The sequence below is a fragment of the Eupeodes corollae genome, chromosome 2, assembly GCF_945859685.1.
Source record: "Eupeodes corollae chromosome 2, idEupCoro1.1, whole genome shotgun sequence".
Classification (NCBI taxonomy): Eukaryota; Metazoa; Arthropoda; class Insecta; order Diptera; family Syrphidae; genus Eupeodes; species Eupeodes corollae.
The window spans coordinates 155,134,801-155,150,594 of NC_079148.1; the positions used below are offsets into that span (position 1 = coordinate 155,134,801).

The 15,794-nt window shown below is 30.6% G+C and overlaps 3 protein-coding genes across 5 annotated transcripts in view; 2 read left to right on the forward strand and 1 right to left on the reverse strand.

Moving 5' to 3' along the window:
• The window catches only part of LOC129944101 (uncharacterized), a 207,862-nt gene that overhangs the window by 122,411 nt on the left and 69,657 nt on the right, over nt 1-15,794 (reverse strand). The window lies entirely within an intron of this gene.
• On the forward strand, nt 5,748-7,997 carry LOC129944104 (uncharacterized). Its single transcript, XM_056053293.1, has one exon. It carries the CDS (start codon nt 5,761-5,763, stop codon nt 7,438-7,440), a length of 1,680 nt encoding a protein of 559 aa, XP_055909268.1. The 5' UTR covers nt 5,748-5,760; the 3' UTR covers nt 7,441-7,997.
• LOC129944102 (uncharacterized) lies at nt 8,282-10,099 on the forward strand. Its single transcript, XM_056053292.1, has one exon. The coding sequence runs from the start codon at nt 8,344-8,346 to the stop codon at nt 10,036-10,038; it is 1,695 nt and encodes a 564-aa protein (XP_055909267.1). The 5' UTR covers nt 8,282-8,343; the 3' UTR covers nt 10,039-10,099.

Here is a 15,794-nt window from a genome sequence, read left to right on the forward strand (position 1 = left end):
GTGGCGTTTTTGGTAGTATCAGGTTTTCTAATAAGGACTTGATAACTTTTTTTTTTAATAAAATAAAAAGCATTTGAGATATTAGTCAAACTTTACTTTCGATTTGAGATACAATCAAAATATTTTTGAATGGAACTTGACTTCGTTCCTACTGTGGCACGTTTGCAGCGGTAAATTCGATTGATCTAGTTTCCGATGACTCGGTCACACATTTGGGCCGTAACGTTGTCTTAGCGCTTAAATAAAATAAACGAAGCACTTTAAATCACATTAAGGACGTTAAGGCACATTTCTTGAGGGGAGTGTGCTACCTCAAGCTTACTCTTCAATCAATTTCTGTTTGTTCTAAAATTATTTGAAATATATGCTAGCAAAACTATTAGACTTAGGTTTAAGAACAGACGTGTTGTTTTTCTTATTTAACGTTGCAAAAAGGCTAATCACAAAAATTCTGCCATTTTTTAAGAAAATTGGAATTAAGATCACATCTGTTCGATATTCGGTCCTTGGATTTTTCGAACTAACTAACTATTTAACAATTATTACAACGTGACATGATATAGTCGTAAACAACAGTTCTAAAAATGGTGTCAGTAGAAATAAAAATTGACTTTTGCAAAAAGGGGGTATTTCCACTTTGGATGTTATTTTCCTCCAAAATTTAAACACTAATATATTCACTTTAAAGTTATGTTTTTATTTTTATTTTTTCATTATTTTCACCACTTGCACCAAAAAAATAACATAACAAAACTACTTCCGGTAATCTACTCGTGCTCTTCTCTTGAAACACCAACAAAATTTCTTGGAAAATTTATAATCTCTGTAGGGTTTTTTGACTGGTGGCTATGGTTTTTCTTTTTTAAAAACTCATAAGAATCATCAAAGTGAAAAAATGAAAACGAATGTGATTACGCAACTTTTATACTACGAGTACTATACGAGTTTCTAGACTCGCGCTAACAACAAACTTAACAAAACGAACTGCAAGCGTAACGAAAGTGTTAATTAATCTAATAAAAGTTATTCAATGTAAAAGAATGAGATATGCGAAAACTATCACGCAGCAGAGTAGTTTTCAAGCTTGCAAGTGCAACGAAATTCCCCTCAAGCGTTAAAGTTATTGTTGTAAAAAAAAAAGAATTTTATTAGATTTTAAAATTCGTTGGATTTCCTCGTATGATAAATTTTATAGTGAGTGATGTTTAAATGGGAGCCATAATACACTTTATGGCTCTGATGATTGCTCGATTATTGTTTTTATATTTCTGCTCTTCTGGTTCTTTGATATAATAAAATGATAAAAATACTTCACACGCCTTAGTCAACAAGTTACCATAACAATATCTTTATGTAATGATACTTGGAGTACATAAATTGCAAACCAAGTCTCAAGGGCAAGTCGAATTATTTCCATAGTAAGGCTCTAAACAAGAGATCCTTGAACTCAAAATCCAATGCAAAAACAAAGACTCGTTAAAAAACTACATATTTTCCAAACTTCAACAACAACACAAAAGGCACCTATCACTTTGTATTATTTTCGAATCTTTTTATTGTTCCCCTTTTGGAAGCCAAGGGTCGTAAAAAGTTGGTTTTTATTACCCACTTCTGGTGTGTGGAGTGCCTTTTGGTCTCTGGACACTAACTTAAGTTGTTTTTATGAGCACCTCTCGGGAACTGTATGTGTTATGATTTTAATTTTCAAACCATTATCATAGAATTGATTGTAATAATTTGTTTGTATAAATATGCCTATAAAAATGTTACCTAGTTGACACATTTGAAAAATTATTGTGACTTTAAATAAATTGTATACAAAATACGACTTTATTCAATAAGAGTTGCTATTGTTGTGTGGTTTATTGAATAATTATTATAGTTGCCAGTGTCATGGCCAGTTTTTCCATTTTTTATTCGTCATCCCTGAGTGGAGTCGTTACCATGTATGTATATAAAAAGTCGTGAGAACTTTTCTAGTCTAAGGCATTTTCGCTATACGGCTCAGCATGACACACAAGTAAATAAATGCATTGTCGCGTGAATTCATTTATTTTAAATTTAGATTTTTTGTACTCTACATCTTTTGTTTAAAGTTTTGAATAATTGATAAACCGTGAATGTCAAGTTCAACAATTATTTTGGATACGGAAGTTCATAGCATGAAATTGCAACATGAAATAAATCAACTCATGATAAACTGATTTTGTGATGCGAACAGTAAAAGTGCTGTCAAATTATTTATTTCAGTTTTAAAGTATTTTATATTTCTTTTAGAACCAATGGTGTACAATTTTTAACAATCTTAACTTAACATTAAATAATATAAAACCTCTTTGCAGATTTTAAACTTTTCAAAATTAGTAAAATGCTACAATATTCACACTGAATCGGAGAAAAATTGACATTGACAAATCAAACACACAAAGGATCCTTAAATTTAAATGTCAGAAACTCATGACTGTCAAGTAAGCACTATACTTTCTAAAATTGAAAAAAAAACTATGTTTCCAATTAGTAGAACATTTTTACCAATTTTAGTAGCATTTTTTAAATATTTACAAATTGGATGAATGAATATAATTGAGAGATATCAACTACCGAAAATCAATTTTTTATAAATTTGCGTACTATTTTTTGTAGATGTTATTTTTTTATGAACAACGGACTGTTGGATTTAACAATAAAAAACAGCTGAATATCAAAAGAATAATGTTCTGTGAAATAAAAAAAATTTAAAGACAATATTTTAAATTTTTGAAAAGCTATTTGAGTATTATTTTTTTTTATGATTTTATTTTCTGTGACTGTCAATTGGATTTTTCGCAAAAATTTTACTGAACATTGAAAACAATATTTTTTAAAAGAGTCAAAATGCAATTTTGACCAACTTTGAGTAATGTTGTTTTAAGGTTTTTATTTTTCTCAAAATTTTACCAGGTGTTAAAAATGTTATTTTTTGTTGCATAAAATCATTTTTGAGATCACAAACATACGGACGTACGCACAAATATCTTTCTAAAAATGTTTCCTCGCAAGAGGCAGTACCCGTGAAAGAAACTTTACTAAACTATAGGCAGGGATCGAATCCAAGACCTCCGGCATGACAGTCCAACGCACTAACCATCATGCTTCGGGTACTAAACTACGGGTGCTTAATCATATATAAAATAGTTTTCAACAGAAAACGGAAAATGGTTTGAATGTTTATTTTTTTAACAGATCTGTACAACACTAAGTTTTGGTAATAAATTGAAAAAATATAAGAATTATGTTGAAAAGGGGTATTTTAAAAAATCCACGAAAAATCGATTTATTATTTTAGATCCTGAAATTGTTAGATTGTTGACAAAAGTTGAAAACTATGTAAACAGTCAATTTTTAATTTAGAGATATTTGGCTTTTATATGACCATTGATAGCAGTAGTCATAGAACTGACTGATTTGACGAATTATAAGATCGAGCAAGTGTCTGATAATTAGTTAAAACAACATTTCAAAGGCGAAAATGAGAGATTCTTTTTCATAGAATTGATCTGATCCTATAAATATTCATTTGTGCAACTTACTGCTTCGTACTAAGGTAAAATTATATCATATCTATCATAGGTTTTAAATTTAGAACTTTTCTCTTTAATTGAAAATAAAAGTATAACCTCAATAATTTTTGGCTAACCCATTTTGGATCTTCTACTCTCTTTCTTTTTTTTTTTCTTTCAATTGATAATCCAAAAATATATGTCTAATCAAACCCACGTAATATTCTTTTTCATTTACGTATGGTTTTATTAAAACTTCACCAATAAATTTAAATATCATAAAAGGAGACGTCATCATGGTTCACTGCGCAGATACCGCACAATTTGCATATCAAAAACATTCATTCAAATGTGCATTCTTTTGTTAGACGTTTCTATAGAATATCGAATGAATTTAAAATAACAAAGCAATGCATTTTTATCAGAGGCCCTAGGAAAAAGTCCAAATTGCAGAATTAAAAAAAAAATCTAAAGTTGTTTCTTTTGCGGGTGGTTGAACATTTACATTTAGAACCATCAAAAGATTTAGGCTGCATCCCACATAAGATTCTCTTCAAATTCAAATTTTAACTTCTTAATCAAATGAAAGAAAAATCTTCTATTCTTTTCACTTTCATTGGAAGAAATTGTGTCAATTTGTAGAAAATGGTCTTTTCTTGAACCAGCAGCAAGACAGGGCATTTCCGCAATAAATTACTATCAAAGAAAATGATTGTTATTCAAGATAGTTGCGTGTGGGCTTGAAGATATGAAGATACCCATTGATAATTTAAGGCTGTTTAAGTTAATCCGGATTCATAAATTAGAACAGAAAAAAAGAAAAACAAGCAAACAGCTGTTGTGTATTGTTCTTTATTTAATGAAGCTATGTATTTTTAGCTCTTTTGTTTAAACAAAACGTATCATTATTTGACACAAGGTCACTTTCTGATGAATATGATTTGCTCAAAAACAAAACACAAGATTAAACTTCAAAATTATCTTTTAAAAATATAAAAATTAGTCACTACTCAAATCGTTTTCCTCAAAAACGTACTCGTAACCCAAAAGTGGTAACTGCGGTAATTTAAAATCACTTTACGTCAAAAACAAAACCAAAATTTAATCTCGATTAAGTTAATTTTGGTATTTTAACTTGCAAAAGTTCTCTCTTCTTCTTACAGTTTTCAAGCCCAATCTTTTATGCCCTTGAGGTTCCATCATTTAATTTTTAATTTTTTTTTTGTTTTATTTTTATTCTTAAGTTTTCATCCCGGATATGAATATTGAAATCTAATTTGATTTTGATTCTTTTCTTAAAATGATCCAACATTGGAGCTTAAATAATGCTCATGTGAAGAACCTCTTAATGACAAAACGTCTCCTCTTAATTCATGAGCACTCTTAATATTGTAGTGTTTTGCTATTTTAAGAAATTATCACTTGTTAGTGTGCTTTTATGTTTATAAATTTGTTAATGAATATTTTTATTATGACTTAATTGAAATTTAATTCGCAAAGCAAATAATGAAATTTGTATCCTGATTTAGAAGGTGGGGCCTCTTTTAGAGTGTAAAATGAGCAAAGTAAGAACACGTGATCACGCGAATTTCTTATAAAGTCAAATGCTAAAGTCAATATTAAAATTTTGGGTAAAACCTGCTGTGCTTGAAAATAAATATCAATGTTTTTAAACCACTAAGCTTTTGGCAATCTAGGTAGTTGGAGAATTAATGGAAAGGTAATTTCGATATCTTATTTCACTTCCTTCGTAAGCCGAATCCGAACGGCTAATTTGAGAAAGCAGTTTTCATGTCAAGTATTACTCTTGGAGCATTTGTCAATTCCTTGCAAGAGGCAGTACCAGTTAATAAAAACTTTAGGTTTCACTGGCAGGGAACGAATATAAGACTTTTGGCATGACAGTCCAACGCACTAACCATCATGCTACGGGTGATACACCTTTTACTTTATGCTTTGAACTAATTTTAGCTTAATAAATGGTTTGACTAAAAGCCACTTTTTTCAAAAAGCAGTTTCAATTTTGTTTTTATATAATTTAAAAGCTATAATTACCTACTTGCACGTATTTATATTTGTTTGAAGTACTTATATAAATAAAAACATTATTTAAAAATCAATACTTTATTTAAAATGCATATTAATGGAAATTTCATAAAAATGCATGCGATAAATAAATTGGCAGTCTTGCTTTGCTCTTCTATTTTATCAGACAGAAAAAATGTTTCGGTCCCCATTCGTGCTAGTAGTTTGGCTCTTATTGACAGTCCTTGCTAAAAACACTAAACTTCGAGAATTTATCGTGAAGATCTATAAAAGGACTGATTCAGCGGATGTGTTTTTTATTGGAACACATGAAGATTTCTTATCAGACTTTGTGAAAATTGAAGTCAACATACCAATATCGTTTTTTGACGATAGTTTCAGTGGAAACTTTAGACAGTGTAACAATGCGTTTATTGTTTTTCTTGTTCCAGAGAATAACGATGCTTATTGGAAAATGTTAAACAACTTAATTCACAGCCTTCCAGTACGGAAGTTTGCTTTAATAATCGCCAGTACCTTTAATAGTTTGAATGAATACTTTTATTTTTTTGCTGAAAGAAACTTCACAAGAATCTTTGGAATGCTTTCGAACAGCTCATCTTATGCATTTCTACCGTTTGCTGATAATCAAGTGCAAGAACTTTCCGAAGAAGATAATCTGCCGGATGCGTTGAAGGATCTTAATGGATTCGTTCTTCGAACAACAATCCAGTTTGAATCACCAAGAAGTTTTTGGTATCCAAGTAGTAATGGACAAGAAAGTATTGGTGGACGGTTTGGTCAAATATTTCTGCAATTCTTGAAGAGACATAATGGAACATTTAAGGAAATATGTATTGGTAATTCAAGAAGTCTCAATATAGAAGCTGTGGTAAATGCCACAATAAACCAGGAGATAGATTTAAGCACAAACCCATATTTCCAACAAAAAAACCTGGACTTTAGTTATCCGGTTACATTGAACAGGTTAGTTTTATTGGTCCCATACAATGGCTTCCTTCCACCGAATCAATACTTCTGGAGGCCTTTTACAGCTGGAGTGTGGTTGTGTATTTGGCTATCGGTTATCTTGATGATAATTGCTAAGATCATCCTTGATTCACTATCAAGTTCAAGGGTAGACGTTTGGTCGAGTTTTTGTGTAATTTATTTAATGCTGTTGAATTTGCCTGCACCAACACCTTCTTCAAACTATCGTTTTTACTGTTTTGTGTTGTTATTTGCATTTATCATTGGAATATTTTATGATACTTATTTTCAATCATTTTTGACAGTTTTCATAAAAATCAAACAGTTCGATACTATTCAAGACCTGGCAAAGAACAATATTCTCGTAATGGTGTCAAGTTTTAGATGGAACAACATTAAGAATAATTCTATCCCAGAAGAGTTAATAAAAATCATCAGACCGATTTCACCGCCAGAATTTCTTTCTAAGATTATCTCTATGCAAAACACGAACTATGCCTTTGTCACGGAAGAAGACATATGTAACATTTTGATAGCTTTTCAAGAACCTCATAAACAAAACTCATTTCGAATTGCTCGTGAAACTTTATCAATCGTTCACACTGGATATTTGCTTCCCTTTAATTTCCCCTTCAAGGAAATTTTAAATAATTTTATAATTGAAATCAAACAAACTGGTCTAACTCAAAAATGGGATTCGGATGCAATTTGGCAAACAAAAAAAGCAGTGGGTTTTAAAACGAAAATTGATAAAAACAAAGAAGATCGTAATGTTCCATTGACAGTGCATCATTTGGAATTTGCTTGGAATAGTTTAACAGTTGGATTGACGATTTCTACACTTGTGTTTTTTGGTGAATTTGCTGTCTATCGACGTAATATTTGACGAAAGCGATAAATATTAACTCACATTTTTTATTGAACTTTCAATTGTACGTTTGTAAGAAGACATTAGCTAGTGTATACAGAAATGCATGAGCAATCATATGCAGAAGTAATACTCAGTATTAAACCAAAAGTATAAACTTAATGTCGTTTATTAAAAAACGGGTTCGATTGTTTTTGTACGAATTTTGCTGAAAAATTTTCTTATGTTAAATTATAAGACCATCGGTTTTTAATTATAATCCATAAGTTCAATAAGCTTATGAAAGTCAATTGAAATGATTAATAAATTGTTCAGCAAATCTTTGACAAAACCACAGAGACTTAAATTCCTACATCCACCAGAATAAATACTTTTTGGACGAGCGGTAAGAAGAAGTTTAATGTTTACAAGATTTCTATCCAGCTAATAATGTTTCTAATTGATATTTTGGAATATAAGGGAGTGAAACAAGATGCTTTATCACTTTAAATAGCATAATACGAATTTAAGACGATAAAGCTGGAAGCGGTTCAATAAAAAAACATAAAGCGGTGTTATTCAAAAATAAAATAATACAAGAATTATATATTATATATTTATCGATTAATTCCAATAGTTTCTTAATGTCTAGCTTTTACTTTATGCTTTGAATTAATTTTAGCTAAATAAATGGTTTGACTACCAGCCATTTTTTTTTTCAAAAAGATGTTTTTAATTTTGTTTTTATATAATTTAAAAGCTATAATAACCTGTTTGCACGTATTTAATATTTGTTTGAGGTATTTTAAAAAATAAAAACATCAAGTTATTTAAAAATCAATACTTTATTCAAACCGTATATTAATGGAAATTTCATAAAAATGCATGCGATAAATAAATTGGCAGTCTTGCTTTGCTCTTCTATTTTATCAGACAGAAAAAATGTTTCGGTCCCCATTCGTGCTAGTAGTTTGGCTCTTATTGACAGCCCTTGCTAAAAACACTAAACTTCGAGAATTTATTGTGAAGATCTATAAAAGGACTGATTCAGCGGATGTGTTTTTCATTGGAACAGATGAAGATTTTTTATCTGACTTTGTGAAAACTGAAGTCGACATACCAATATCGTTTTTTGACGATAGTTTCAGTGGAAACTTTAGACAGTGTAACAATGCGTTTATTGTTTTTCTTGTTCCTGAGAATAACCATGCTTATTGGAAAATGTTAAACAACTTAATTCACAGCCTTCTAGTACGGAAGTTTGTTTTAATATCTGCCAGTACCTTTAATAGTTTGAATGAATACTTTTATTTTTTTGCTGAAAGAAACTTCACAAGAATCTTTGGAATGCTTTCGAACAGCTCATCTTATGCATTTCTACCGTTTGCTGATAATCAAGTGCAAGAACTTTCCGAAGAAGATAATCTTCCGGATGCGTTGAAGGATCTTAATGGATTTGTTGTTCGAACAACAATCCAGTTTGAATCACCAAGAAGTTTTTGGTATCCAAGTAGTAATGGACAAGAAAGCATTGGTGGACGGTTTGGTCAAATATTTCTGCAATTCTTGAGGAGGCACAACGCAACATTTAAGGAAATATGTATTGGTAATTCGAGAAATCCCAATATAGAAGCTATGGTAAATGCCACAATAAATCAGGAGATAGATATAAGCACAAACCCATATTTTCAGCAAAAAAACCTGGACTTTAGTTATCCGGTTACATTGAACAAGCTAGTTATAATGGTTCCCTACAATGGCCTTCTTTCACCGAATCAATACTTCTGGAGGCCTTTTACAGCTGGGGTGTGGTTGTGCATTTGTCTATCAGTTATCTTGATGATAATTGTTAAGATCACCCTTGATTCACTATCAAGTTCAAGGGTAGACGTTTGGTCGAGTTTTTGTGTAATTTATTTAATGCTGTTGAATTTGCCTGCACCAACACCTTCTTCAAACTATCGTTTTTACTGTTTTGTGTTGTTATTTGCATTTATCATTGGAATATTTTATGATACTTATTTTCAATCATTTTTGACAGTTTTCATAAAAATCAAACAGTTCGATACTATTAAAGACCTAGCAAAGAACAATATTCTCGTAATGGTGTCAAGTTTTAGATGGAACATCATTCAGAATAATTCTTTCCCCGAGGAGTTAAGAAAAATCATCAGGCCAACTCCTCATTTGGAATTCGTTACTCAGATGAACTCTATGCGAAACACCAGCTATGCCTTTATTTCGGAAGAAGACAGATGTCAATTTTTTATAGCTTTTCATTCATTTTATGAAAAGTGTTTATTTCGAATTGCTCGTGAATACTTAAAAGTCGATTACACTGGATATTTGCTTCCCTTTCATTCTCCGTTTAAGGAAATTTTAAATAATTTTATAATTGAAATCAAACAAACTGGTCTAACTAAAAAATGGGATTCGGATATAATTTTTCAAACAAGCGCCGCTGGTTTTCGAATGAGAAAAGACAAAAACAATAAAACTGGTTTTGGAAATATTAAATTGACAGTGCATACTTTGCAATTTGCTTGGATTAGTTTGACAATTGGATTGTCAATATCAACATTGATTTTTATTGGTGAATTTTTGTGGTTTTATCGTCAAAGAACTGCTGGAAAATAAAATAATTAGTTGTTTTTGAGTTTGATGTAGTCGGGTGGAAGTATTTTCAAAAAATTAAACGAAGTGCGTTAGAAATGGTGTTTTATTTACAAAAGCATTTCTTTTTAATTTTAAAATGTTGTTTCATCAAATAAAAAAAAATATATTTAATAAATATAAAAAAATATTTCGTTTTGTCATTTTTGTTTGGAATATGTTGTTTCAAAATGGATTTATTTTCGAAGAAATTTATTAGTTTTTATTTTGAAAAACTTTTAGAAGTTAATTCCTATGTTTTAAAATTGTTTTACATTTCTTAAGGAGCCAAACACGACATTTTTCTCAGAAGTAAAGATTTCCCGGTATGAGAAGAAATACAGTTAACAGAGTTTCAGAATTATTTCAACAACAGAACAAGAAAATTGACTGGAAGTAGAAGACTTATCGCTTCTAGTAACGTTAGACACTGCTTCTGATATTTTCGAAGAACTGAGTTTATAGTGTTCTCAAAAATTACGGAATCATACAATCAACACTGACATATTCCGTAATATAAATTTAGTGGATCGCTTTTTATAATAAAAATAACATATTTATCTTTGAGCTTCAATAATTTCTCAATTTTTAATATTTTTTTTTATTTTATCAACACCCATGTTGTGTTGAGAAGACAACTTATCAACTTATTTCTGTGAACTTGTTTAAAGTCGGTTAATCAATGATTTGAGTAGGCAATCACATCGACATAGCCTACTATAACTAATTACTCTCGACTTGAGGACTGACAGTATTTATCTCCTCGGTGATATTTAAACAACTTTCTTTACTTCTATTCACATATGACTATGAAGTAGACGAATGAAGACTCGAGAAAGACATTATTATAAAACCATATTGGTTAAAATTCCCAAGGCACCACAAAACAACCATCTTATTGAGTATAGAGACACCATTTCCATCATTATCATCAGCTTCAAAGAGACTTGAGACTTCACTCTTTCAGTCACAATATTGTATTCATGGTGAACAATCAAAACATCACCGATTTTATATAGTTTTAGTCTTTAGACTTTTCCAACACCGCGAATCACAAATTCCAATATGTTCACGGTTCCTGAAAACCAGCTATGATGTTATTTTTCCATGGAAGTGTGTGACCTAGAAGTGATAACGAAAGCTACTTGGTACTTTGTATACAGTGAACATAGAGTTCCCTGCTTAATATGGCTAAGCCAACTATAAATTTCACTTTCCTTGCGGTTGACATCGCTGAGCTGAGATGTGCTGGCGCAAAATTCAATCCGTGAAACCGAGTGTGAAATAGCATCATAATCACATCGCAAAATGCGAATGCGAATAGAATAACAGAAATACCCACAACTATGCAGCTACGCTACTTTTAAGAAAATGTAACCAAACTAAATAACAAGCTTCAAGAGCTCTACGTCTCTTCTGTGGAACAAGAGGCTTTGGTTGGGTCCATTTTGGCTTTAACGACATACGACACGACACAAAGTAATGAGGGAGACCATAGGTGTACGATCGAATCGTAAAAACGAATGGTCAATCTTCACCCGCTGCACCAGCCAGCAGCTCATCAGTAGCGGTTTGACAGAAGCCTAGTTTAACTTTTTAAACGATATAAAGGAATTGCATACAGGGTGGCTAGAATCGAGTTACTCAAAGAAATCGATTGGAGTAGAAATTTCAATAAAAATCTCCGCATAAGAGTTGGAATGGGAGAAGCTTAAACTGAATGTATCCAGTTGAACAAATTTAAATTTAAAGATAGGAAATGGATTCAAATACATTCGACAGTTCAGTGGAAACGTCAAAATTCCTTACAAGTCGTGTAAATGTGTGGAAACCAGAATTCGAACTAAACATTTAACCTCCTTTCGAAATCTGTCTTTATAAAATCCATTAATTCTTGATGTTTAGTCGATATTTATTAAAGCTGTTTCCTAATACGTTTTAAGCAACAGGTTGCGTATTTTGTTTTTAAGCATTATAGCATTATTTTTATTTATTGAACACCCTATAAGAGTTTTGTTTCACAGGCATATAAATTCAACATTGAATGATGTTGCGTGTTCATAATTAATAGATCATATGAGGCTAATTAAAAGCGACTTATCGTCTGATGGCCTAGCCAAAGAGGGGCGTTCTTACACACAAATAAACAATTGTATAATATCCATCTAAATACATAAAACTCGATATAAAGAGTTATTTACAACTTTTGATGTCTATTTTTGGATGCAATTCTGGAATTTTAAGGTGAATGAGCTAAAGTGGCCATATTTTGTGGTTTCGGGATATGATGTCTGAGATTTGATGATATACAAAGTATAAAATGTCATTGAAGGTGGTTTTTGAGATATTTTTATTTTGGATTTTGTGTTTAAGAATCAAGATCATGTTTTTAAGAAAAAATATAAAGTTTAAAAACAAGAGCCAAAAGTAAGTTTTGCTAAATCAAAGTTTAGATGGTTGTTGTCTGCGATTTGACAGTTAAGAATGACAAAGCGTGTTGACATTTAACTTCAAAACACCTTCTGAATTGTGGAAATTGCCAAATTCTTTGAGGTTATTTAAGAAACAATTTCAAAAATTAACATTAATATCTTAAACTTTTCTAGATGCATATTTCAACATTTAAGTTATGGATATAGCATATGTAGACTGCTGCAGTCTCTATAGACGTCCTAGAAAAGTAAATAAGTATAGTTACACTAATAATAAACAATATTACTGTTATTAAGTTATTAGTATGACAAAGCGGTCAGCAACCAAATGATTGTTATTAGCTTTTTAAGAGACATCATAAAGCCGTGCCTCAGACGACAACAAATAAAGCTCGGTCACTTAAAAAAAAACAACAACAACAACTAATAATAGTACAAAAATCATCGTGGGAATGTCTTGAGAGAAATTTTGTTGAGGTTCATACAGGTATAGGGGGGTCTGTTGTCCGAGTCGTTTGAGTTAGAAGACTTAAACAAAAATTGCATAAAGAAAATAATTCAAAAATAATACCTAGGTAAGATTTACTGAACAAAATAATGAGGTCTTTTCTATTAGTTATAACTTTTGTCTTCAAGTCAATCACACCGTCATCATCACAATAGTCACACAAAACGTTTCAGAGGTTTGTACCGGTCAGTGGTGGTGCGGTGCTTATGTCGAAGCCGGTGCGAACTCATTATATAGGTAAAGTGACTTGTTTAAAAATATAATAGATAAATAATTTTCAATAAAACGTCTACCTACCTACTTAACTATCAACTTGGACATCAGACTGAGTAATTACAATAATTATAATGGCTGGAAAGACTTTTTTCTAATGCATAAAAAAAGCTAACCTGTTGAGAGTTTGAGGTACATATAACTTGTTTGATAAGTTTTTTTATGAATGAACATTATTTACGACTTCATCGATGATTTTATATTTGAAACTGACTCACAATTTGGAAGTAAATAATTTTGTAGAAATTAAAAATATTGATTGTTTTTGATTAAGATAGAAATCTCAGAAAATTGGAGATTTACTGACATATTTCGTAAAGAACAAAATGAGTCTAATTTTATTTGTGTTTGAAAAAAGTATTGCGATTCCATTTCCTTTAAATTGAAAAAGTTGTGCAACGGAATATTTTCAACTTTAAAATTTAATAAAAGAGAACTCTAGGTAGATCATATTTGATTGAAGAATGAGGATTTTGTTCTTTAAAAACGATGTTTTTTAAATGATGATCGTTAATTTTAAAGCACTCTTGCAGTCGAACTTTTACATTTATGATAACGCTAACGCAAAGCTCTAGAGAATGCTTTGAATTTCATGGCGAATATTTTTCTACAAAGCCTAAGTTATCCAGGGATTGTTATTGTAAGGCTCTGCTTTAAGGTATCCCCATGAAAGAAATCGTAACGTATAAGATCTGGTGACAGAGGCCACAATGTCTTTGTACTTGCTGATCAGTTACTTCGAAAGCCTTTAGATCGATATTTTAGCTATGCAGCTCAGTAACTCATCAATTATACGGCAATACATCGGATCAGTGACCTTGGTTAAAAAATAATGACAGCTTGCTAAAATAGTGACTCTTGGCGAATATTGCGATTTGAATGATATCCCTCAACCCAATATAGTATTTCAATAATCGCTTTTTCGAAGGGTTTGATGGGTTTAGGCTGAATCCAACTTATATTACGTCAGGTTTAAAAAAAAAAACACTTTAAAAATTTGCAACAAAGAAAGTACATATAAAGCTTTTTGAGGCAGTTTGTTTTTCCAATTAAATTTCGTGATAATTTTCCAAAATTTATGATCCTTTTCTTCAATATTCAGTTCAGATATTATTTTATAAGTTTTTCAAAAAAAAACCTTCATAAATTAATAGCCTGAAGATAAATAACACATAAAGTAACACACAACTATTTGTGCTCTAAAGGTTTTTAACTGACCGGAAAAGCAAAACGCTTTGACAGAATATTTGTGTGTTTATAACAAATCTCTTGGCTAAACAAGTTTAAGAAATACATTTATTGAAAAATTAAAATGAAAATGTGTATATTTTTAAAAACTCTAGCTGATTAGTTAATTTGAAGCTTGGATTCAAAACCAATACCGAAAATTTTATCATAAACGTTTCTCAAATTTTTAAATAGATTTAAATGAAGACTCAAGTGTCATTTCATAACTAATGAGAAGAAAAACTAGACTATGATCAGTAAGTATGTAGATAACAAAATGGCGCCGAACGTGATTTCATTAAATTTAATTTTCGCTTAAATTCTTTTTGTTCTTACTGATGACTTATTACTATTACTTTTTTTTAGGCATTATGTTACAACTACATCACGTTGAAAGAGTTTTTATACACCATATTTTTTTCAAAACTTGATTTATAAAATTACAAAGAAGGACTCAAAACCTATTTCAATTTTTAACTTTGTCTTTAAAAATTAATACAATGGAGAATTATATTTTGATAAATGAAGATGAAAGTTTGAGTCATTTAAAATCATCATACAATTTATTTTAAAGAAGTATGTTGCGTTTTATAAATTGGGTTTTTTAACATTTGTGTTCAAAAAATTGTAAGACGGCATTTGAATTAATAAGAGTATATTCTTTTTGTTGTTTTTTTTCTTTCAAGGGATGAATGTTTCTATGAAACTAACCAAATAAATATATTGCCAAAATCAACTAAAACAAACAAACTTGAAGCTTCATATTCAATTAAACCAAAAATAAAGGTTTTTGCCAAAGTTTTTCCTATTAAACAATTCATCCATAATTAGAAAAAATAAATCATTGAGTAGGTTCCAAGAGTACTGACATCGCATACAGTAAAAGTCGAACATGATCGACAACAAGCACAAGGTAAAGAAATCTACATTGCGGCTTCAACTCAGCGACACTGAAAACGATCAGACGTGCAACTCTAATCATTGGATTTGTGCCTTCTTCAATTCACCTTAAAAAATAAATAAACCTATCGACAAATGAGGCTTACAAATGAGGTATGAAGCTTAGGTTGACTCTCATAGCTTAAACAATGGACCTAAAAAAACATAGACACCTTCTTAATTTTTATATTACCTCATATCTCGTGTTGGGTTTGTTGGGTTACTTTATTGACTATCGCATATTTTAATCCGTTTAATCCCCTTTCTTAATTTTTGTTTGACTTTCTGCCTTTGGCCTTGATTGATAATTTGGTTATTTTATAATTCATTTTTTGTATGGGTTTGAAATGATGACGGTCAAA